Source organism: Mirounga leonina, unplaced genomic scaffold, assembly GCF_011800145.1.
Source record: "Mirounga leonina isolate KUSES-001 unplaced genomic scaffold, KU_Mleo_1.0 Mir_173, whole genome shotgun sequence".
Taxonomy (NCBI): domain Eukaryota; kingdom Metazoa; phylum Chordata; class Mammalia; order Carnivora; family Phocidae; genus Mirounga; species Mirounga leonina.
This window is the reverse complement of record NW_023270447.1, coordinates 15,205,336-15,229,299: the sequence shown is the minus strand read 5'-3', so window position 1 is coordinate 15,229,299 and position 23,964 is coordinate 15,205,336. Positions and strand designations below refer to the sequence as shown.

General features: G+C 44.3%; 1 protein-coding gene across 4 annotated transcripts in view; it reads left to right on the top strand.

Annotated features, from left to right (window-relative positions):
• Window positions 1–746: 746 nt before the first annotated feature.
• Window positions 747–23,964, top strand: part of LOC118019109 (TLC domain-containing protein 4-like) — an 81,764-nt gene continuing 58,546 nt past the window's right edge. For all 4 annotated transcript variants that reach the window (XR_004681572.1, XR_004681571.1, XM_035017976.1 and 1 more), the window contains exons 1-2: window positions 747–1,040; window positions 23,563–23,728. Coding sequence is in view for 2 of the 4 variants with exons in the window: in XM_035017976.1 (XP_034873867.1) it covers window positions 23,574–23,728 (155 nt within the window). In the remaining 2 variants the exon portion in view is untranslated. The remainder of the gene's footprint in view (window positions 1,041–23,562; window positions 23,729–23,964) is intronic.

The following is a 23,964-nucleotide window of genomic DNA, read 5'->3' as shown; positions in this document are numbered from 1 at the left end:
AGGACCCTGGGATCATGACCTGAGCCAAAGGCGGACGCTTAACGACTGAGTCACCCAGGCGCCCACATTTGCAGATTTTTGAGGCTGTACTTAGCAGGTCAGAAGAGCTACTATTGAATGGCAAACTTTGTGCATTGGGCGACTTGGAATTCTCTGCCGGCACCAAAAATTCAAATCCTGTTTCCCCACCCTGACAGCAGAGGGGTTCCAGGCGTTATGTGTAGGTGGAGTGCTAGTGCACTCTAGGGTGTTTTTCAGGGATCCGGAGGAGGCTGCTGCAAGAGAACCGGCCTCTTTCACACACGCCCCCTACCCAGTTTGGACTGCACCTGCAACCCCTAGCGAGAACCGGGCGGACTTGGCTTTGGCCAAGTCAGACGTGGCATGAATAATCTGCAATTGCCTTTTCACCTCCTTTCTGTTAATATAAATTCATAATCTGAAAAGAATTTCGGTTACGTGGCGAGCCCAGGTACTGGCCGCTGCGGAGGCGGACTCGGACCGTTCCCCTCACTTGCTAGTTTTGCTCCCTGCTTTGGGAAGCGGAGGAGCCGCACGCCCTGTCCCTGGCGAGGTGTGTTCTTCCAGGATCCCACCGCAGCCCGCCTTGGGTGTTCCCGTTCCTGAGCCCTTTCCGGGACCCCAGGCCCAGCACGCGAAGGTCGGCCCTACAGCTGGTCTCGGGGCCCCGCCCACTTTGGCCGCGGGTCGCAGCCGCCGCGAGCCGGAGCCCGAGCCGGAGCCCGAGCCGGAGCCCGAGCGGCCGCGGCCCCTTTAAGGAGCCGCTCTGCGGTAACCCGAGCCCGCAGTCCGGGCGGGCGCGGCGGCCGCGGCGGTAGCTGTAGTCTCTGTGACCGCTCCTCCAAGCGGCCCGGGGCCCTGCGGCTCCCCTGGCTCCCGCCGAGCATCTCGCGGGACGACTCCGGCCGGCGCCAGCCCTCAGGCCGGGCCGGATGATCAGGCTTCTGTAAGCACCCGCCGCCCTCCCCGGCCCGGTGCAGCCGCCGCCCGCGCGCGAGTCGCCCCGGGACCCGGCACAGGTGACGCTGTTTGGAGGGGGCTCGGGGGAAAAGGGCGGGCTCGCTTTTGCGGCGCGGTTCCCCCGCGCCGCCGAGCACAGCCCGCGGGCAGGGGCGCCGCGGCTTCCCGCCCCCGGCCTAGCGCGGCCGCGGGCTCCGGCGTCCGGAGCTGGGTGGGCGTCCCGAGCGCGGGAGGCGGCCAGGGGCGCCCGGGCGGGCTGCAGCAGGTGTGTGCGGCCGCGCAGCATCCTCCCGGCCCCGCGGGCTCCTGCGCCGCTTGCGGCGCTGACTGTGTCCCGGGGCCCGCGGCCCCGCGCCGCCCGTACGCCCGGTGTTCCACTCGCGCCCCCAGGTGCGCGATTCGGGCTGCTAGGTCTGCCCGGGGAGCCTCCCGGGTCTCAGCTCAAAGGGGTGGGTGCGTGGGGCAGCCAGGGAAAGCTTTTCTTGTTAGAGGCCGGTAACAATCAGGTGCATCAAGTGGGTAAGTCTCGCCCTCTCCGGCCAACCCCCAACTAAATAAAACAAGACGCTTTTATTCACCCTTGTAGTTCTCAAGTGCGTCCCATTTTTAGCCACCTCATGCTGAAGCGTCTAGTGGGAAAGGGACTGGACTCTATTTACAGCTCTACCATTGTAACCCCACCAAGTTTATTAAACCGAGAACCTCGGTTTACCCAGCCATGAAATGGGGTCCGTAACGCGCGCATTTTCCTACAACCCCAAGAGGGTGGGAAAACCTCTCTGAAAGTACTTTGAGTTGTCGAAGTTCATTAAAGGGTCACTGTTGCTGGCCAGTATTTTTTTTTTTTTTCTCCGTTGTATATATACATGGGAGTATTAATGTAGCACACATTTTTATGTGAAATTATAAAATTGTTCCTAAAGAGTGATCTTTGACAGTGTTTAAATGACCAGTTTGGGAACAAGATGGGAGAGTTTGTGTGGATATTAGGAGTTGATGTGTGAAGCAGGAAACAAGCTGTCATTTAGTAAAATCTTCACTCAGTCATAAATGAAGTTGAGAAAAATCGATCTTGGACTGTGTGTGTGTTGAGAGAGAGAGTGCTGTGTGAGCACATGGTATAATAGGTTGGAAAGCAGCTCATCTTTATGTAGCCAGTTAAGGTAATGTGACAGAGTATCTCAGTTCCCCTCTAAGTGTGAAGTAGAGAATTTTTTTTCCCTGTGTTAATCTTTTCCTTAAATTATAGGGATGGCACTAAATTACAAAAGTGGACTCCTGCCATGCTAGACAATTGGAAAGAATGGCTCCAGGAACGGTGGACTTTAGCTGACTTGCCACCTCCCCCCTCCTGTGCCATCAGATGATCCAGAGAATATATTTACAGTGCTGCTTTTCTTTCTACCCCTGCGAATTTTTTTGCCACAAAACCTCCGTCCAGCGCTGGAATCCTTACTGTGTGATCTTGTACAAATTTTACCTGTCTGGAGCTGGGCACCTGGCATCCAGCGGTTCAGGCAGTCATAATTGTTTACTCTATGAGCTTTCTGTTCCTATTCCTTTAACTCTAAGCCTCTGACTTTGTTGGAAAGAATCATGGCTCTTCTCAACTAAAGCTGTGTACTTGGAGGTGCCTAGGAATGGCAGGGCTCAAGGGCCAAAGCTAACCCAAAGAAGCTGGGTCTTCTCAATAGACCCTGGAGCATGGCTGCAAGAGTTGGCCTATCTTTTCCTTCCTTCTCCGAAATCTCCGTCAGAGAGAGATTGATTTGATCACCAAGGTAAACAGAGGCCTTGGGAGCAGGAGTTACCAGAGACCTAACTCAGTGCTAGGTGGATGAAGAGCATTCCCAGCAAAGGAGTAGGGAGGAGGACATGGTGACTTGGGAGGTTTGGAGGGCCTGCCTAATAATGGGGCAACCAGAGAGGTAGTGAAGGAGCCCTGTATTCCCCACTAGGAAGTGGGACAGGGGTTGGGTTGCAGAAAGGGACTAGTAGTGGAGCTTCCAGGCCAGTTCTGGAATGTGCCCTAGATAGGACCTCCCCTTCTCTCTAGTTCCCTCGGAGCGTGTTTCTTGCCCTTCTGAGTCCAGGGCAGCTCTCTCCCCCCTGGGGCTCTGAAAGAGGCCCACCCTGTGTTTATGTCCCACCCTGAAAGCTGGCATCCCCAGTGTGAGCGGAAACCCAGCAGGTTGCAGAAGCGGCCTTCAGACCTCAGAGTCTCGCCGCTCCCTTCTTCTCAAATTAGTGTCCCATATCCTACAGATGAAGGCTCCGTTTAGCTTTGATATCTCTTGGAAGATTAAAAAGTAGGATAGTCCTTTTGGCTGAAAAAAGTAAACGGAACAGTCTACAGGAAGATACAGAAAGCGAGTTTTTTTGTGGAGGAAGAGAATGAATTAATTGTCTGGGTGAGAATTGTGGGCGGTTGGACAAGGGAGGGCAGAAGCGAGGGCCGGGGGGTGGTGGAATTGTGCTGGACAGCTTGTGCCCTCGTCCTTGAGAGAGGAAAGGATGCCACCACCGTGTAAAGCCACCTTGCTGTACTTTCCCCTCCTTCCCTTTGCCTTGCAAGAGGAAGAAGATGGCAATATGGAGGTGGGCTAACCATCTGTTCTCGAGGATGAGAACCAGACTTTAACTCACTACTCGGGTGAGCTGTATTTACCTGGCACTGGTATCAGGCACCGAATGTATGACACCAGAGAATGCGTTCCATCAGGAAAGCGAGGTTAATTTTGTAAGAAAACCTAAGGCATTGTGCAAGTGACTCTGGTGGTGTTTTTTCTTGTTGGAGAAGAAAGGTAGTATACAAAGAAGTCCTACTGCTCTGAGGTTTGTTATTCATAGTGAGACGGTTGGATGTTCTGCAAGCAGATCCCAGACCTGAAAAGAAGGCAGGAATAGCAAAGGATTTTTTCTTTTCTCAAAACATTAGTCTGTTCAAGGAGAAGGCAGTCCTTTGGACACATGAGAAGGAGCTTGTGAATCATTGTAAAAGGCCAAGTTTTGTGAGAACAGCGGGTGAAGAAGACAGCTGGAAGTCTGTTCAGAGCTTGCGCCAGCATGAGGAAGGGAGTTGCGGAGCAGTGGGACCGAGAGCAAGGGGGTAGTCTGACTAAGGGGACAAAGGCTTGTCTAAAGCAGTGTTTCAAACGTTTTTGGATTTTACAACACAGTACGAAATGGGTTTTTGCACCATGACCCAGGACATAAGCAAGTATAAGTACATCTGAAACTGTTTTCATGAAACAATATGTACCCTTACTGTGTACAGCATTCTGGTTTCTGTTTCTGTTTCTGTGCTTTCTGTTCCTATTCAGTGTTCTGAAAAATCCTCATTTGTTAGTGGATCAGAGTCCACTGTTTGGAACTCATTTGCCGAATGGATAGATAAACAGGTTGCATTCAGGTTGGAGATGCTGGAGGGGAACATAGAATTGATTGGGAAATCTGGACCCCTGTGGGTGGGGACAGGAGGGAGTGTGGGAACTCATCTGGGGTCACATGGGTGCAGGACTCAGGTTAGTGAAGGCAGCTGGATGGACAGGTGCAAAGGGGGCACTTCCTCCTACCGGTTCTCTTCACTTCAAAGCAGAATAGTTGGCTTTGAGGAAAAAGGAAGCGTGGAAGGAGTAAACTTGGATTTGAAAACAGTGTCTTTAAAGCAGATTTTTCTCTGTAGGTTAAAGAGGACAAGTAGATCCAGAACACATTGGCTGGTGGATTTAGGCCATGCCCACTTTCATCAGCTAGATGGGGAACAGAGGGGCTCATAGTGCAGTGTGTGGGCTCATAACTCCCCTTACAGCTTTGAGAAGTTCTTACAGAAGTGGATGGGTTGTGTTGTTGCAAAACCCCATTGCTGATGAAACTCATTAGGAAATTAGCTGTCTTACAGAGAATTGAAAACGTATTCTCATTACCCTGTGTAAAAGGCTTAGATTATCAAAGCTTCCTTAGATGTCTGTTTCACCATCAGACTGGAATCCTTATTCATAGTCTTCGGGATCGCCAAAAAAGCTTCTTGGGGAAATAGGAGAGGCAGCATCCTTGAGCTAATTTCTAGTAACCATGCCCTGGAGTTAATCAAGGGCAGAGTTTATCTGCATGCCTTTGATTGCCTTTTCGTAACAATTAACACCTGACTCGTACACCTGGCACTGTCACCAGTGAGCAGGTACAACAAAGCGTGGAGGGCAGAGTGCACAGATGTTCATTCACTGGGGTTGCTTGTTTACTTGCTTGTGTTTATCATCCACATTCTGCCTAGTCAGATCCTCCCTTTGACCCATCCTTGCTTTGTTTGATTTTCTTACCTTAGGTGAGGTGTTTTCAGTGCTTCACGTTCCTTCTCCTCGGCTGTCCTGTATATATCTAGTGCTTTCTCCGATGTTATCTCTGAGCTGTGGACTTACCGGTGTCCGCCTGACCATTCCAGTAGAATCCGGTGTTGGGATCCTGGCTTGTGCTGTGCTGGTGTCCGCCGGATCCTGCCATGGCCACCTGAGAAATAACCATTCATTGATGGGTTTATACATTGGTTTTGATTTGGGATTTTTCACATTTTGGGGACATGGAGAATCTGTCTTGGTCAAGTTAATTTAATTAGTTTTCTCCAGTTAGGCTTAGGAAAAAAAAAAAAAAGCCTTCCGAAAGTACATTTTGAAGGCATAGAAAACTTCTCCCTATTTGTTATGTATTTATTGAGTGGAATGGGGAAAGAAGGAATTTTCATTTGGTGAAAAATTTAGAACGATTAAACCCTCCCCCTTTAAAGATTTTTTTTTTTTTTTTTTTGAGAGAGAATGAGAGACAGAGAGCACAAGAGGGAAGAGGGTCAGAGGGAGAAGCAGACCCCCCGCTGAGCAGGGAGTCCGATGCGGGACTCGATCCCGGGACTCCAGGATCACGACCTGAGCCGAAGGCAGTCGCTTAACCAATTGAGCCACCCAGGCGCCCTAAACCCTCCCCCTTTAAAGTGTTAACATTTTAGGGACATAATTCCCCAAACTAGTCTTGCTCAGTTAATGTGTTTTGCTCTAATGCATGTAAGAAAACATTGAGACAATTAAGAATTTAAATGTTTTATAATTTGTTATATGCTATTTTTAGGACTTGTAAAGACGACAGCTGTGTTCTGATTGAGAAAGATTTTTTGCCTTTTCATATTTTAAAAACCTGTATGTATGTCACTAAACAGATCAATTTCTTCCCTGCTTTGCGGAGGAATCCATGGCAGGATGAAGGCTCTAAGGAGGGGAGGCCAAGTTGCTCTTAGGGAAGGCCTTGCCATGGAACAAAGGCCGCTTGTTTGGAGGATCCCAGCTTAATATCTCCCCACCAAACCCTTGAGACATTAGACATTTTGAGGATTCAAGAACGCTTTATAACCTGAAGTTGCTACATGTTTTTTTCAGTGTTTTTTATTTTTTAATTACAAAGTGAAACTTTCTTGTGATAAATAAAGAAAAACCATGAAAACAACCAATACTCAAGGGAATGACAGTTCACCTCTTCCCCTTTCTCCAGCTACCATTTCCCCTGATTTCATTCCCACATACAGTCAGGTAGAGCAGTTTGGGGGTATAGCCCTTCTTTTTTTTTTTTTTTAAAGATTTTATTTATTTATTCATGAGAGACAGAGAGAGAGAGAGAGACAGAGGCAGAGGGAGAAGCAGGCTCCCTGCGGAGCAGGGAGTCCGATGCGGGACTCGATCCCAGGACCCTGGGATCATGACCTGAGCCGAAGGCAGACGCTTAACCGACTGAGCCACCCAGGCATCCTGGGGGTATAGCCCTTCTTCTGTACAAATGCCAAAAAAGGCAGTTAGGTATTTATGAAAATGTATTATTTCACTGCCTGCTCTTTTTTTTTTTTCGCCCCGCCCCATGGTGTGTGATGGGTGAATGCCCTTCTGGCTCATCGTGTTTGTTTAAATGTCTGTGTAGCCTGTGATACTGTGTCTGCACCAGCATGTGTAATCATTCCCGTCAGGGGCTCTGAGAGTTGCTTCGAATGTTATAGTAAACACCCTTGTACCTGCCTCCTTTGACACATTTGTGTTTTGAGAATAAAAGATAAAATCATTAGCTCTACTGCTTATTTTATAATTCAGTTAACAGAGCACTATCAAAATGGACTTATTCTACCATTTACTTCCCCAGATATTCATTGAGCAGTAAAAGGATAGCAGTGGACACTGTACGGATTTCATAGTGGGGCAGGTGCACAGCCCTCGCTGACAAGAGCTCACCAGCTGGAGTAGGAGAACTAGGCATATATGCTGATGACAGTATCTTTAGTTTTATTTATACCCTACCTGAATGCAAAAGTGATTTGGGATGGCTTACAGAGATGCATACAGTAGGACAAGATACAGCAAATTTAGGACGAGAAAGAAAAATAAGCCAAAGGAAAATAAGATGGAGTTATGACCGACGTTGGTTAGTGTACTTTGAAGTTCTGGCTGTAGGTGTTCCAGCAGCTTAAGGGAAGAGGCAAGGAGTCCACAAACGAGCTTCAAGGTGTCCCGAAGAGAAACCAAATTGGAGAAATCCATCTATTCCTGATTCTAGGAGGTGAGAGGAATTTCTCCTTTGGATTTTCAGCCAGAGAACACTGCATTTGCAACGGCCAGCATTCTCAACGACGTCCCCAGTGTGGTACAGCAAAACCTAGCGACGTTGCCTTATGATGCCATTTCATACCGTGTTCCTCAGTGCTAGTCAGGGGTATCATGCCTCGGCGGTCCTCAGTGAAAGGTCATTAGGGTGAGGGGGAAGTTCATGGGTTTAATCCAGAGAGAGCTTTAAAAGGACAGATGAAAACAGCAATCTGGTATTGTTCTTAGACAATTTTTTTTTCTATAAGGTAGTACAGAATATATCATTTTAGTAGAGTTTCTGTGAGTAGAACCCACTTGCCCAGGATTTCTAGGCTTGCAACTTACAAAGCAAGAAGTGAGGATGTTTATTTATTTATTTTTAAAGTTTTCCTTTAAATTCCAGTTACCATACAGTGTCCTATTAGTTTCAAGCGTACAGTGTAGTGATTCAACACTTCCATACTTCACCTGGCCCTTGTCACGACAGGTGCACTCCTCAATTCCCCTCTCCACCTATTTCACCCATCCCCTCAGCCACCTCCAAGAAGTGAGGATGTTTACATGGCATTAATGTATCAGAACTGTAGCAACGAATGAAAACACACATACACAAGTCTGTAGTTGGGCCGTGCAGGAAGGATGGTATGTGTTCACACTGATGAGCTCCACCAGTGAGAAAGGCTCTGAGCCACCATTCCAAGAAATCCTGAGAGCATCTCCGAGCTCTCTGTTATTACCAGGTTGTACCATAAGAGAGTGTCAGCAGGACTCCGAGATCTACAGGTTGGGGCAGTGTGGCCTTGTTTTGTGAAGCTGGGAAAGTTCAAGTCTCATGAGCCACCTGAGTCTGTGTTTGCATGGCCACATTCACTCAAGTCTTACCTCAGAACATTGTCCCAGAACAGTTCTTTATTCCCAAGTCTGTGGGTCAAGCTGAGGTACTTTTACAGGACCTACCCTGAATTTAAACTTGAGGTTTGTAGTAAATGTTAACCTTGAAGTCACCCAAAGCCTCATGTGATTGTTTTGCACATCACCTCATAGCCTGAGAAATGGTTCAGGGAAAAATGTCACTGTGTTCAGATTTTTTTGGCTGCCTGACAAGTGTCAAACAGATATCATCAGGCTGGTAAATATGTTTATTGGGAAACAGTGCAGTTGGCAAAGGCAATCGTACGGGAAGACATCAGAAGAGAAGAGAAACCGCTCTCAATGTACCTTGGTAGGGTTTTAAGTGGCTCTTAGGGAACAGCACGAAAGGTCACAGAGAGAATTTGGAAACTCCTTGGCTTCTTCTCATTTAAGCCACCATATCTCCGAATCAGATCAGAGGTGTAGGGCCCCTAGGCCCTAGGTTAAAAGGAGGGGGAAAAAGCTGCAGGGCCCCTAGGCCATAGGTTAAAAGGAGGGGGAAATGATCACATTGCTTTGGATACCGAATATCCTATCCCTCTGTGACTTGGTACCATTTGAGAGATGGGTGTAACCTTGCTTGGTTAGGAAAAGGTGGTGATAGCAAGTGCTAATCTTTTTTGAGTGGTGTGTTGATGTACTCCTGAATAACCACCCCCAAACCTAGTGGCTTAAAACAATGATTTATTATTTCTCAGGATTCTGTGTGTAGCTGGGCAGTTACCCTGCTGGTGATAGGCTCGTTCATACGGCTGCATGCAGCTGGAGGGTGCACTGGGCTGGAAGATGGGAGTGGGCTTTCCGGCGTGGCTGGTGGCTTGTACTGAGTGCTGTCTTGTCAGCTGGGCATCTCCGTTCTCTAGGTGATCTCTCGTGCTCCAGTAGACTAGACCTGTTTGTTTCAGGTTTAGAGCAACGCTCAAGCGAGCAAAAGGATGTTGCTAGGTCTTCTCAGGCCCACTGAGGCTCCGGGATCCTCACAGCCTCTCTTCTACTCATCCCTTGGCAGCAGGTGGCAAGGCCAGCTCAGATTCCTGGGGGCAGACACATAGACTCCACCTCTGGGTGACAGGCATGGCAATGTCGCACTAGCAGGGAATTACCACAAGTGGCTGCATGTGCCAAGCCCTGTGTTCGGTGCTTTTAATTCATCTCACTCAAGCCGGACAACCGTCTTGCAGCAGAGGCCTTCTTATCCCCTTTCATAGGACTTGTAAGTCAGAAAGGTCATGTTCTTCTTGCCCATGACCACTTGACAAATCCTGGGAGTAGGATTTGATTCTAGCTTTCTCTCTAGTTGAATGGAATGCATTTTAAGACTGAACAGGTGAGAGAAATTTGCTAAATTGTTCTTCAGCTCTTTTAACCTATTCAGTGCTGTTTCTGGTTCCTGTGGGGAGCCCGCAAAAAGAGAGCAACGTGGAAGGCAGGCAGGCTTTGAGCCTGCTTCGGGCACTTCCTGCATCCCAGGGACTCTCTTGGAGGTAATCGGATTGACTGTTCAAAGGTGAGAAGGACCTCCCTGTCTCCGTAGGTTCTGATTTCCCAGCTTGCTCGGCAGTGATTCCTTTAGAGAAAGAACAAAACATATTTGGAAAAATCTTGCTCTGTCCAGCTTTTCCTTGATTTCACAGTGTTGGCAGAAAGCCAAGAGATGTCCCAAGCCAAGAGGCTTCTTCCAGGAAGGGAATTGCAGGGAAGTAAGGACATCGGAGGTTGGGTAGAGGTTGGCTGCAGAACCTCATTCTTCTTCCCGAATCCCCCAGGTGACACAGTGCCATCTGGCCTCTGCGTCAGCTGTAGGGCTCCTCAACTAACCTCTTCTAAGGCTTGGGGAGTGTGTTGTATTTGAAATGTTGATTTCCTTAAAGATGGGCCCTCAAATTGTACACGCTTCCAACCGCTTATTATTTGTGTCAAGTACTATATGTGTATGATCTTCCAATTACTATTGTCTCCTGGCTTAAGGCATTCTGATTTATCCAAAATCCAGTGGCTGTCATTGGAGCTCTTAGGTTTGCAAAACACAGACTTCTTTTTTTTTTTTTTTTTTTTATTCATGAGAGACAGAGCGAGAGAGAAAGGCAGAGGGAGAAGCAGGCTCCCCGCGGAGCAGGGAGCCCGATGCGGGACTCGATCCCAGGACCCTGGGATCATGACCTGAGCCGAAGGCAGACGCTTAACCATCTGAGCCACCCAGGCGCCCAAACACAGACTTCTTTATAAAAGTTTTAAGTGGGGTGAGATGCTAGGAAACGTTTACAAAGTAAATAAAATGTGCTCTCTGTACTCTGAGCCTTGAGGTCCTAGAAAATGGACTGAATTTCTAAGGGGAGAGTTCTCGGTGTGTTGGGGGTCAGGAACCAGCAGAGCAGTGGGGAGAGCTGGGGAAGGTGGCCTTTTCCCACCGTCATTCCCTGCAGCCGCACTTCTTGGTAGGCAGTATAAAAACAAATCCCGTATCAGAGAGTCGTTTCATGTAAAATGAAATAAAAAAACGTAAACAAGACAAAAAACTTAAAAAGTTGACACAGCACAGGTTGGCTGTGTTAGATTTCATTTTATTTATTTTTAAGTTAGTAGCCAGAACATGTAAAAAGTGTAAATAAAACATAAGCTAGGAAAATAAGAATAAATGTTTTATTAAAACCCTAATTAAAGGGGCACCTGGGTGGCTCAGTCGTTAAGCGTCTGCCTTCTGCTCAGGTCATGATCCCAGATGCTGGGATCGAGCCCCGCATGGGCTAGAAGCCTGCTTCTCCCTCTCCCTCTCCCACTCCCCCTGCTTGTGTTCCCTCTCTCGCTGCGTCTCTTTCTGTCAAATAAATAAATAAAATCTCTAAAAAAAATCCTGATTAAAAATACCTGTAATGGAAGGGAGACCTGATCAAGTGCTATGGGAAACCAAGGAGAGAAATTATTTCTTGAAAGAGCAGGAATTCTCAGGGAGAGCTTAAGGAGCCAGGATAACGCTTCCCCCGCCCCCCCCCAACACACACACACTGTGCCAGAATGTCTTGGTGGGGAGTCTGGGCTGTGTGGAAAAAATACCAATCCCTCCCCTCCTCCCCCCCAACACATACACACACACACAAACACACACAACCAAACTGTAAAAGGGAAGACTACAGAATCTTCTTGACTGGTTGGAATAAGAATATATATGGAGAAAGTATTGTGTACATGTGAGAGGGGGAGGGAGAAGCTCTGGGATATGAACATTCGAAAAACACTGGATGAGAGGGACCAGAGAAAGATCTAGAAGGCATTTAGCATAGGATGTAAGGAGACAGATAAAAGGGAAATCTTGGACTAAAGAGATCCATAGCAATATGAATTAGCTGTTACAACAGTTCTCTGAGTTGTGGCAAGATGGGACCACCCCACAGTCACTGAGTGGGTTCCTCAAACAGCGCCAGTTTGGGGAACAGAATTTCAGCCTCCCTCCTGTTCATACATGCCATGATTGTAATTATTACATAGGATGGTGGGGAAAATAAAGGCCAGTTAAAAAAGTATGAATATGTAACCTTAAATATTTTATTTTTTGTTATCATTAAAACGATTTATAATCCAAAAAAATTGTTTCAGGGAAGTGTCCATTGCATTGCCAGAGTGTGTAACAGACAGAATCAAACAGTGTCTCTTCAACTTGAATTCTGCTGTATGCTCTTGGAAGAAAAAGGAGTGAAGGAATGGGAAAAATATAAAGGATTCCCTTAGTGACAGGGAGGAACAAGAAGTCTTTGCTATCATCACGAGCAGCTCCTTGTTAAACCTTAAGTAACATCATATCTGTGAGAAAGGGAGTGTGATTTAATCATATTAATATAGGGTTCCTTAGCCTCGCCTGGTTTAGTCTCCATTTTCTTCCCATTGCTTCTGTTTAAAAAGCAGTACCGTGAATATTGGAAGATTTATGGAAGTTAAGTTGACTTTTATGTAGCTGGCTTCCTGTAGACTTTCACATTAGTGCTAATGGTTCTTGGACTTGATGCTCAGAAAAGGAAAAGAGGTGGAATGTTTTCTGTGCATAATTTTCCTAACTCTTTTCATATAGCTCTCAATACAGAATTAAAGTAATAGTAATGACAATAAAACCCAAAAACTATAATGGTAGTTAGTTGAGAGCTCTGTACATATTTGATTAGATGTTTAATGGTTTTCATAATGAATAAAAAGGTAAGAGTGGGTATTGAGATAGTTATCCTTTACTGAGGGGGGTTTTATTGTCTCTGGTTAATTATTGATGTTTCACGAGCATTTAGACAGATAATTGCAGTGTACCACCCATATGAAAATGCAAACAAAACCAGAATGGGGGTGCCTGGGTGGCTCAGTCGGTTAAGCGTCTGCCTTCGGCTCAGGTCATGATCCTGGGGTCCTGGGATCGAGTCCCTTATCAGGCTCCCTGCTCAGGGGAGAGCCTGCTTTTCCCTCTGCCTCTGATCCTGCCCCCACCCCCTCTCTTTCTGGCTCTCTCTCAAATAAGTAAAATCTTAAAAAACAAAAACAACAAAAACAAAAAACCTCAAAACCTAGAATGATTGGTTGAGGTGCAGGTATGACTTTCTTGATAGGGTTTTTGTTTGTTTGGTTTGGTAGATATCTTCTGCAGTCATGTGTTCATTTATAAATAGCTTTCAGTTTGCAAATAGAGACTTTTAAAACACTTGAACATGTTAGGCCTACTGATGTAGCTAAATCAATAAACAAGTACTTCTGTAGTTGATAAGAGTATGAAAATACAGTGCAAGTTGTAATTATTATGAAACCTTTGAACACATACTATTTGTTATAAGGAGTTTGGGATGGAGAAACCGTATATGCTATTGCTGTGATCTAAATGTTTGTGTCCTTCCGCCTCCCCACCCCGCCCTGCAAATTCATATGTTGAAATCCTAATCCCCAGAGGTGGTGGTAGCAGCAGGTAGGGCCTTTGGGAAGTGATCAGGTCATGAGGCTAGAGCTCTCATGAGTGGGATTAGAGCTCTTGTAAGAGACCCCACTGAGCTGTCTTGCCCCTTCTGCCATGTGAAGTCTGTGACCTGGAAGAAAGCCCTCACCAAACCGTGCTGGTACCCTGATCTCAGATTTTCAGCTTCCAGAACTGTGGGCAACAATAAATTTCTGATATTTATAAGCCACCCAGTCTGTGGTATTTTGTTAGAGCAATACAAATGGACGAAAGCACATATTCAGTATTAGTTCACTTTATAATATCGGTCAGTATTCCTTGCTCTTAGACATTTGAGGTGAGGATCCTTTTGAAGTAAATATGTTTTCCTGCTATAATACAAGGGTTGTCAATTTAGAATATTCTTTTTTCCAGTATTCTGACTATACTGCAAAATGAGGGACCTCTTGCTGACGAGATTCTAGCAGAATGGAAAGCCCATGTAAGAATATGAATGCCTGTTATTATCATTTTATTTAATAAACATGTATTGAGCACATGCTATGTGGCAGGCCAGTGTTAGGTATGGGGATGCAGTGGTGAGGGGAAAAATGACCATGTTTCCCGCCTTCATGGGGCTCACATTTCACTGGGGGAAGGAAACATTCATTTAAATTGCAGCTGTAACTGACAGTTGAGGCTGGAAAAAGTAGAGTCCTCGTTAAGAGCCCTTGGAAACCATTGAAGGTTTTAAGTTGGGGGTAGGTGAGGAGGTGACATGATCAGAGGCAGCTTTTAATGAAGATTGCCCTGGAGTCCTCCAGTTTGTTTGGAGATAGTCTTCTGGTTTGCAGACAGTCCAGAAAAGTGATGGTCATAAGCTAGAAAAAAATGGATGTTTTTGAAAGCTATTTAAGAAGTGGGACTTCCACCATAGGACTTGGTGGATTGGATTATGGGGCATAGTAGGGATGTACAGAAAGCAAGTTATGAAAGGATGGCTCCTGGGTTCAGGCTGTCCAATCCGGAGGTGTAGTGCTACCATGAGATGAAGAACCTAGAAGAAGACCAAGTTTAGGGGTCAGGTCATGAGCTTGGTTTGAGATGCCTTTGAAATGCTATGTGGTACTGACAAGTAGGCAGTTGGCTATACACATCAGAAGCTTGGAGGAGACGTCTGGGATGGAGAGTTTAAACTTGAGATTTTTCTGCATGTCACAGGTATAGATGAAATCACATAGGAAACAAGTAGAGAGAAGAGGGCCTGGGATTGGACCTTAGGGAATTCTGTTACTTAGTGGCTGGACAGAGGATGAAGTAAGGTGTTCGGGAAGCACAGAAAAGGAAATATTACAAGGAGAAAGTGTCAGTAGTGTCTGACATTTCTGAGAGTTCAGGTAACATGCAGGCCAAATGTAGGAGTCATTGTTGACATTAGGGGTAGCTGTTTCAGGGGACTGATGAAGGTGGGGACAAGAATGGAGTGGGCTGAAGATCAAGAGAGATGAGAAGTGATGGTAGTATGGGTACACCTTTCTAGAACTTTGTCCTTTAAGGGAGTGGGGGGAGGGGGAGAGAGGGCAAGAGAGAAAACTGTCGGATTAAAGAAGAGGTGGTGGATTTGTTGATTTTTGTTTCTACTGAGAACTTGAGCCTGTTTAAAAGCCAACAGAAAGATCTAGTTGCAGAGAATAAAGGATCATGGGGAGCAGAAGATTCCCAAGGCAGCCAGAAAGGATGGATCCAAAATGCACGGGTTGGAGAGGTTGACCTGAGGTGGAAGGACAGATGGGTGAAGATGCAGGTAGTTTGTGCGGTTGGTAGTGTGATCGTGTTTTCCTCTGTCGGCTTCTATTCTTTTGTGAGGTCGGGTGGGCGTTATCTGTTGAGAATGGGGTGGATGGTTAGAAGTTTGAAAAGTAGGGATGACTTGGAAAATGAATGGTGGCGTGTGAGAGGATTGGTTAGCTGGGGCAGTGTGGTGGGAGTGCCCCACAGTGTTGAGGGCCCTCTGATCCCTCTGCCATTTCTCACTCACCAGCCCCCCAATCCCTTCTGGTGTGTGACACGTCCCAACAGTGCTCTGAGTGTTTAGGGCTCATTGCTGAGTAAATAGTTGAGCAGTCCTGGGGTTGGAGTTTTGCCAGCTCTTGGCAGTGGAAAAGGAATGTAGGGTGTTACTAAGAGTATTACTGAAATGATGGGCTCTGGGATCTAAGCCGATTAAACAGGGAAGTAAAACACAGGAAAGGGCTCTAGTGGGTTGGGACCGAGCCAAGAAGTCAGTGGACTCGAAATGTAATACTGAGCCCACTTGAAGGAAAGGTCAACAGAAGAATACTTGAGGTGTTATTGTGGAGGCAGAAAAACAGTGAGTAAGGGACAGTAAAGGTCCATGAGTGGTTGAGGTGGCATGGAAGAGGTGCCATTTCCCATGAAGAAAGGAGGACTGAATTGTTAAGGAAACCTGTGCCTTGGACAGAATAAGAAGTCACTCGGGATGATATCAGGGCTTGGGGACATCGGCAAACCAGGACCAAAGTCTCTGACTGGGAGGAAATGTCCAGGAGGTTGGAATATAATACCAGTGAGGAGAGGGAGAGGTGGTACAACTAAATAGCAGGGTGGGTGTTTACGGGGGGCAGGGGATGAGAGGAGTAGTGCCTGAAGGAGACTGTGAGGAGCAAAGAGGACATAGGGCTACCTCCTGACTCCAAAGTGTGGGAGACCAGACAGCTATGACCTGAGGGGGCTACAGGGGAGGGGGGTGGTCTTAAGAGCACACAGAGGAGAGGCAAAGGGTAGTGATCTGTTTCCTGGGTATAGAGCAACAGCCTCAGGGGGCCTAGTGGAAGGGTTTGATGAGGGGACAAAGTGAGGGGCCGGATCAGGTGGCTGCTGGGAAGGAACTTAGGAGCATGACAGGAATAGTCACCTGGTAGAGGATAGGTTTCTGCACTGGGGTCTGCCTGCATGTGTGAGTGTTGACTAACGTAAACAGGGATGAGTTAGGGGCCTTAGTGGCTAGACAATGGTCTTGTTGCCCTTGGGTGGAGTGGTGACAGACCCAGAAATTGCATGCCCTCTTGCTGCTGGGGACGGATGATGGTAGAAGCAGAAACTTAACTGAATGTGCACCAAATGCCAAGTACTGTTCTAAGTGTCCGACAAGCATTTGGTTTATGCCCCATGACAGCCATGCCAAGTTAGTACTGTTACCTCCGTTTTACAGGGAACTGACGTTCAGGTAAGGCAAATTTAGTAATCTGTCCCAGGTCACACAGCAAGTGGTGGAGTAAGGTTCAATCTCAAGACTGCGACTAAGCCTGTGTATGCCCCACCGAGTTATATGTACTTAATATTTTCCTACATATGTAATTTTGATTTTTTTAAAAACCTAAATGATAGGCTGTTGAGGAGCTTATATAGTGTTTTATACAAAATTGTCTTCTTAGATACCAAAGTTCAGTTCAGTCCTAGAATCCCAGAATCTTTCTTTGAGGGGGTCTCAAAGACTCGGGTCCACCCCCTTGAGGTCCTTTTACCACTGCTGTGATGGATACTTGGGCACTTCTAAATTGTTAGAAGGTTCTTCCTTAAATTAAGCTGAACTCTTCCCTCCCTGTAATTTTTGCCCATTTGTGCCATTTTGAGTAATGCAGAATAAGTTCCCTCTTTCACTTTTCCACATGACAGTGAAGATGTTTGAAGAATGCTCTTGAGTCCTAAGTAATCTTGTTCCCATGGCATGTGATTAATTCAGAGTAAAGTGGGACTGATAAGTATCTTGATCCAAAGGTACACGTTTACGCTGACTATAAATGAGCCTGAAGTTTGGTGGGGTTTTTTGTTGTTATTTGTATCTTCATTACAGTATCTCTCATTGGTTTGTGTAACTTAAAATGCCAAAGCTTCCTGTGTGTGTGTGTGTGTGTGTGTGTTATGTAGCTATTATACTGAATCCTATACTTAGGTACTTAGGTATTGCCTTTAAAACATTTATTCCTATTATACTTTTTCTTTCTGATTTGGACTCACTATTTCAGCTTATGAAGATAATTTAGAATCCTGATTCTGTTAACCCATTATATTAGCTATCTTTCCCAGCTCTGCATTATATGCAGATTGAGTACCATGTAAATATTTATTAAAAAATGTTACTAATACAGACCCAAAAGAGAGAACCTTATGGGATAGCAGGAGATATTTCTCAAGTCTGTTTCAGATCATTGATCTGCATTGCTGCTTCTAGTTTTTCAACTAGCTCTGGATTTACCTAATTTTGTTTTCCAGCCACATTTGTTTATATTACTCATAAGGCTGTCATGAGGAACTTTCAGAACTTTCCTGGAATCAAGTTATCCTTCATTTGCTATTCTTCAGTCTGCCAGGATTTGGCAGTCAATTAATTGTGGGAATAAGGGATAGGAAAGGGACCAGAGTGACTGAACTATTCTAGACTGGAAGATGGGGGAAGTGTGGTGGATGATACTACCATTCTCTGATATATAGAACCCTGGGGAAAGGACTGGTTTCGAATTAAGTTTGGCTTGGGTCATGTAGAGCCTATAGGGCCTCCAGGATGCCTGCATGGAGCCATTGGGAGGGAAGGTGACCATCCAGGACTGGTATGCTGGGGGACGTTTGGTTACAGACCACTTAAGCCATGTTGAAGGTGTGGGGCATACACCTAGGAGGGCCTATAGTGTGCAAAGAAGAGGTTCTGTGTTGGGGCAGGGGAGGTCGTAGACATTGTGACACTGAGGGAGTTCATGCTTGGCAGCCTCCATTTTTTTGTGAAATAGGAAGAAACCATATCTTATAAGAGAGAGAGAACCGGGGCGCCTGGGTGGCTCAGTTGGTTAAGCGACTGCCTTCGGCTCAGGTCATGATCCTGGAGTCCCGGGATCGAGTCCCGCATCGGGCTCCCTGCTCAGCAGGGAGTCTGCTTCTCCCTCTGACCCTCCCCCCTCTCATGTGCTCTCTCTCATTCTCTCTCTCTCAAATAAATAAATAAAATCTTAAAAAAAAAAAAAGAGAGAGAGAGAGAACCGGAGATTTGAGACCAGTGAGTGTTGGAATCAGTGTGGGAAACAGGAAAGGGAGCTCATGAAAGATGGGAAAAGGAATGCTAATCAAAAGGAGTTGTTCTTCCCAGCTTCCCCTTCCTTGCTGCCCTTAAAGACAACCCCATGAGACCATTTCCTCTTCATGTTAATGTTTTTACTGCTAACCACTCTGCAGTGGTTCATGTTGTGTCAGAATGGAAAAGAGTGAAGTTGTGTATGTGTTTTGAGGTGGCATTCTGATATACTCCCTAGAGAAGCCCTTGTATTACAAGGAAATAATGAACATGGGCAATGAGAATAATCTTTGTGTTCCCAAGTCAGTAGTTCTAGACTCAGCTGGTGGAACTGAGTCTTACACTTCAGCATTAAAGGGTTTTCGGATTTTAATAGAAGAGAAGATGTCCTGTTGGTTTACAGTGAATACCTTCTGGTATCTCCTCACTGTTTATGTGTCCTCTCTGCTGGGTGTTTATTTCACTGAAAACAGGGAATACCCCCTTAGCACCCTGAGCTTGGCACTCTGTGTGGTGGTGATCGGTTTCTTTGCTTCCCTCCTGGCCTATAAGCATGTTCCCCATTTTGTATTCTGAGTTCTGGCCCAGGGCCTGTCTGGTGGACATGTGACAGATGTCGGATGAACTGTTGGCTGAAGTGAGGGCTGAGTCATCCTGGCTGTGCTGTTTCCAGTGGCCCTGCCTCTGGGAGTCCTGCCGGAGAAGGGTTATCGTAAGTTAAAGGTGGAGAGGCATACTTGAAACCTTTTCATGTTTTTCTTCTAAGAAACCTGCTTGAATTAAAGTTTATGGAAACTGTCTTGGGAGAAAACATTCAAATATCATTTGTATTCAGGAGGCCACTGGAAGAGTTTCTTTGGTGTGAATCTAGATGGGCTAATTACATTGTAAAGTTCATGTCTAGACACTCCCCTTGTAAATTGCCACAGAAATATTTCCCACTTCTGTTCTGGCTGTTCCTTCCTAGGGTAATATCCCAGCCACATGTAGAGGTGCATGAACCAAACCATGATACTTTTCTATCTTTACAGTGTATTCTTCTACTTAATAGTCACCTAACTCACCAAGGTTCTCAGTCTATGTCAGTAATGAGCATTGTTTGGTTTTTATCCATTTTCCCCTTTTCTTGCCTGATTCAGTGAAGAGGAGCATTTGCTTTCTACCAGAAGCCTTGGTTTTCTGGGGAAATACATATAAAAAAAAAATCACTGGATTTGTCCTTGATTTGGCATGACTGATGAAGCAAGCAGCTGCTTAATAAGAAGCAAAGCTGGGAGTAGAACAATTTAATTATAGCTTCTGTCTGTTGAGCCTTTAATAGAAGCCACAACTCGACTATATGGAGCTCTTTAGTTTTAAATGAAACATTTTTGCAAAGGGAGACTCAAACATGTACCCCAAAGACCCAGTTAAGTGAAAGTATATCTATTAAAAATATAAAATAACCAGTATAACAAAGACTTAACAAAAACTGGCTTTTTTAGGAATGAGGAATTTCTTCTTTTTTTCTTCCAAGTTGTTATTTAAATTCTAGTTAGTTAACATATAGTGTAATATTGGTTTCAGGAGTAGAATTTAGTGTTTCATCCCTTACCTGTAACACCCAGTGCTCATCACAAGTTCCCTCCTTAATACCCATCACCCATTTAGTGGTTTCCTACCCCCATCCCTCCATCAACCCAGGGTTTTTTTCTCTGTCGTTGAGTCTCTTATGGTGGGGTGCCTGGGTGGCTCAGTTGGTTAAGCATCTGCCTTCGGCTCAGGTCATCATCTCAGGGTCCTGGGATTGAACTCCACATTGAGCTCGGCATCTCCCTCTCCCTTCGCCCCTCCCCGCTGCTTGTGCACGCGCACGTGCTCTCTCTGTTTCTCTCTCCTTCTCCCTCTCAGTTAAATAAAATCTTAAAAAAAAAAAGTTTCTTATGGTTTGCTTCCCTCTCTCTTTTTTCCGCCTTCCCATGTGTTCATCTGTTTTGTTTCCTAAATTCCATGTGTTAGTGAAATCGTATGGTATTTGTCTTTCTCGGACTGACTTATTTTGCTTAGCATAATACACTCTAGCTCCATCCAGGTCGTTGCAAATGGCAAGATTTTATTCTTTTGATGCCTGAGTGATACTCCATTGTGTGTGTGTGTGTGTCTGTACCACCTCTTCTTTAGCCATTCATCAGTCGATGGACATTTGGACTCTTCATAATTTGGATATTGTTGATAGTGCTGCTATAAACATCGGAGCATGTGCCCCTTTGAATCAGTATCCGTTGTATTGTTTGGGTAAAAACTCAGTAGTGTAATTGCTGGGTCATAGGGTAATTCTGTTTTTAACTTTTTGAGGAACCTTCATACTATTTTCCAGAGTGGCTGCACCAGTCTGTATTCCCACCAACAGTGTAAGAGGGTTCCCCTTTCTCTGCATACTCACCAATATCTGTTGTTTCCTGTGTTGTTAATGTTAGCCATTCTGATAGGGATGAGGTGATACCTCATCATGGTTTTGATTTGTATTTCCCGAATGCCGAGTGATGTTGAGCATCTTTTCATGTGTCTGTTAGCCATCTGTGTCTTCTTTGGAAAAATGTCTATTCATGTCTTCTGCCCATTTCTTAACTGGATTATTTGTTTTTTGGGTGTTGAGTTTGATAAGTTCTTTATGGATTTTGGATACTAGCCCTTTATCTGATATGTCATTTGCAAGTATCTTCTCCCATTCCTAGGCTGCCTTTTAGTTTTGTTGATTGTTTCTTTCACTGTGCAGAAGCTTTTTATCTTGATGAAGTCCCAGTAGTTCATTATTGCTTTTGTTTCCCTTGCCTTTGACGATGTTTCTAGGAAGAAGTTGCTGCTGCTGAGGTCGAAGAGGTTGCTGCCTGTGTTCTCCTCTAGGATTTTGATGGTTTCCTGTCTCACGTTTAGGTCTTTTCTCCATTTTTAATTTACTTCTGTCTACAGTGTAAGAAAGTGGTCCAGTATTCCCAACACCATTTCTTGAGGAGACTATCCTTTTTCCATTGGATATTCTTTCCAGCTTTGTTGAAGATTAGTTGACCATATAGTTGGGGGTCCATTTCTGGGCTCTTTATTCCGTTCCATTGATCTAGGTGTCTTTTTTTGTGCCAGTACCATACTGTCTTAATGATGACAGCTTTGTAATATAACTTGAAGTCCAGAATCCTGATGCCTCCAGCTTTACTTTTCTTTTTCAACATTCCTCTGGCTATTCGGGGTCTTTTGTGGTTCCAAACAAATTTTAGGATTGTTTGTTCTAGCTCAGTGAAAAATGCTGGTGGTATTTTGATAGGGATTGCATTAAATGGGTAGATTGCTTTGGGTAGTGCAGCCATTTTAATAATGTTTGTTCTTCCAGTAGGAATGAGGAATTTCTTAATGGTGAGTTGTTCGAGTGCTTCTTTGTTAATGTACTAGTTAATAGTTCATAAAATGGATAATGTTGTGTGATACCTACTGTTCTATAACTTTAGCAAACATTAATGAAACAAATGCTCATTATATAGTTGAATTTTAACAAAAGTAAGTAAGTAGCTCATGTCCAGCCACCCTCCAGGACTAGCAGGGAACATACAGAACCCTTTGGGGCAAACCATCCTCACACTGAAGATTACACTCTCCACTCTTTTCTGGTTACTGGTTTCATTTTCTTCATTTATCTGCCCACCTGGCCTCCAGTTCCCCATTTGCTTTAATCTTAGAAAACCATTTTCTCTTTTACATCTTACTTAGTGAATTATAATGATGTTTAATTTATGTACAAAACTTTTATGTATTGGTTAATATTAAACCTAGGCTAAAAGATCACAAATTAAATTTTTAATACCCTAAAACACATGTTGAATTAAAAAAAAAAGTAAATGAGCAATAAAGTTAATGGAATCTCATGGAGGAGAATTGTAATATCAATATTTTTACTGAGCACACACACCAGAAAGAAAGAATGGGGAAAGAACTCATTACAGACACATGAGTTCTGTCAGAAGGGGCCCTGTGGGAGCCTGATTCTTATTACAAGGTCCTGGTTGGAAGGGAATGAAGTGGGGTTATTGCTAGTGCAGTCAATGACTTGGCTTTTCTCTAGTGAATTGGCTTCAGTAGGGGACTTTATTTCTTCACATTAGGCAGCTGGAAATATGTATCGATTCATTTCCTTTTCATTTGAGGGTCAGCCCTATCAAAGATGGAGCCATTTCTAGAAATGCTGTATTTGCTGGATATGAGCAAATGCTTTAGTGTCTTTCTTTTGAATGTTCCTAAGATTTTTAGGGTCCAAATAAAGTTCAGTTCAGTGATAGGAAAAAATACTCTGAATGTGTATATATGCATATTACTATTCTTTCTGCTAACTCTACCCTTAAAACCTGAAGCTCTTTTATAAAAATCTTTTATTTTAGAGATACAAAGTCACGGAGGATTTTTGGTCCAAGGATGTGTGGGATTGCAGAATACTTTTTAAAAGTTAAATACTAATTTAAGCAGCAACAGTGGTATGGTTCTTTTCTAAGATGGGATTATTCTTATTAAGATTTTAGTTTTGTTTTAAATGTCATTTGTCTCACTGTACAGTTAGTTTTTATAATGTAATTATTTTGTTTTGATATTGTAGATAATCTTAGCTTTATAATGATTTTGGCCTAATTGTTTCTAGAAATTATCTAATGGACTCATTTTATAGATGAGGAAGTTGAGGCATAGAGAAATCAGGTGATTTTTCCTAAGTTTAATTAAAAATGTTACTAAAAGAATACCTTCAGTTATAGTACTTGAAATGCTCTCTTAATATTAAACTCAAAGACTTAGATAATTTTGAAAATCATGCTGCTAAATTTGCCTTCTAAAATTGATAACAGATATTTAGGATAATTTTTCCCTTTTTAATTTTAAATACAAATACAAGATACACGACAAATAGCTGGTAAAGAATTAAAAGTCTATTAGTTTCTTTGTATTCTTACATTTGTGCTAAATTAAGATAAATTACTAAAAATATAAGCACATACTCTTAAAAAAATTAATTTAGATTTCTTATGAGCAATTTAAAGTAATTGAAAGCCATTGTTTTTTCTTAACAGGTTGAAGAAATATGGACACCAACACCAAACTGATCTTCAGCACTGTTTTTACCAGCTTTCTCACCTTTCAGCTTCTTTTCTACTTTATAAGTTTCTGGTTTTCAGCAAAAGTTTCTCCAGGTTTTAATAGTCTCAGCTTTGAGAAGAAGATTGAATGGAACTCAAGGTAAAGCATCTGAAAATGTAACTGATTTTAAAAAGTTAGTTTTATGAACTAAAACTGTTTAAAATATTTCCAAAAAATCTTTCATTTAAGATCTAACAAAATTTAAGGTCAGATCTTTTATTTGACCTTACGAATAAAAGGAAAGTAAGTAGATAGATCTCATACAAGAAAATTATAAAAAGTCTTCTATTGAAAGATGTTAGCAAAAATTGAACTTTCTGGGGAAGCATGGGAAG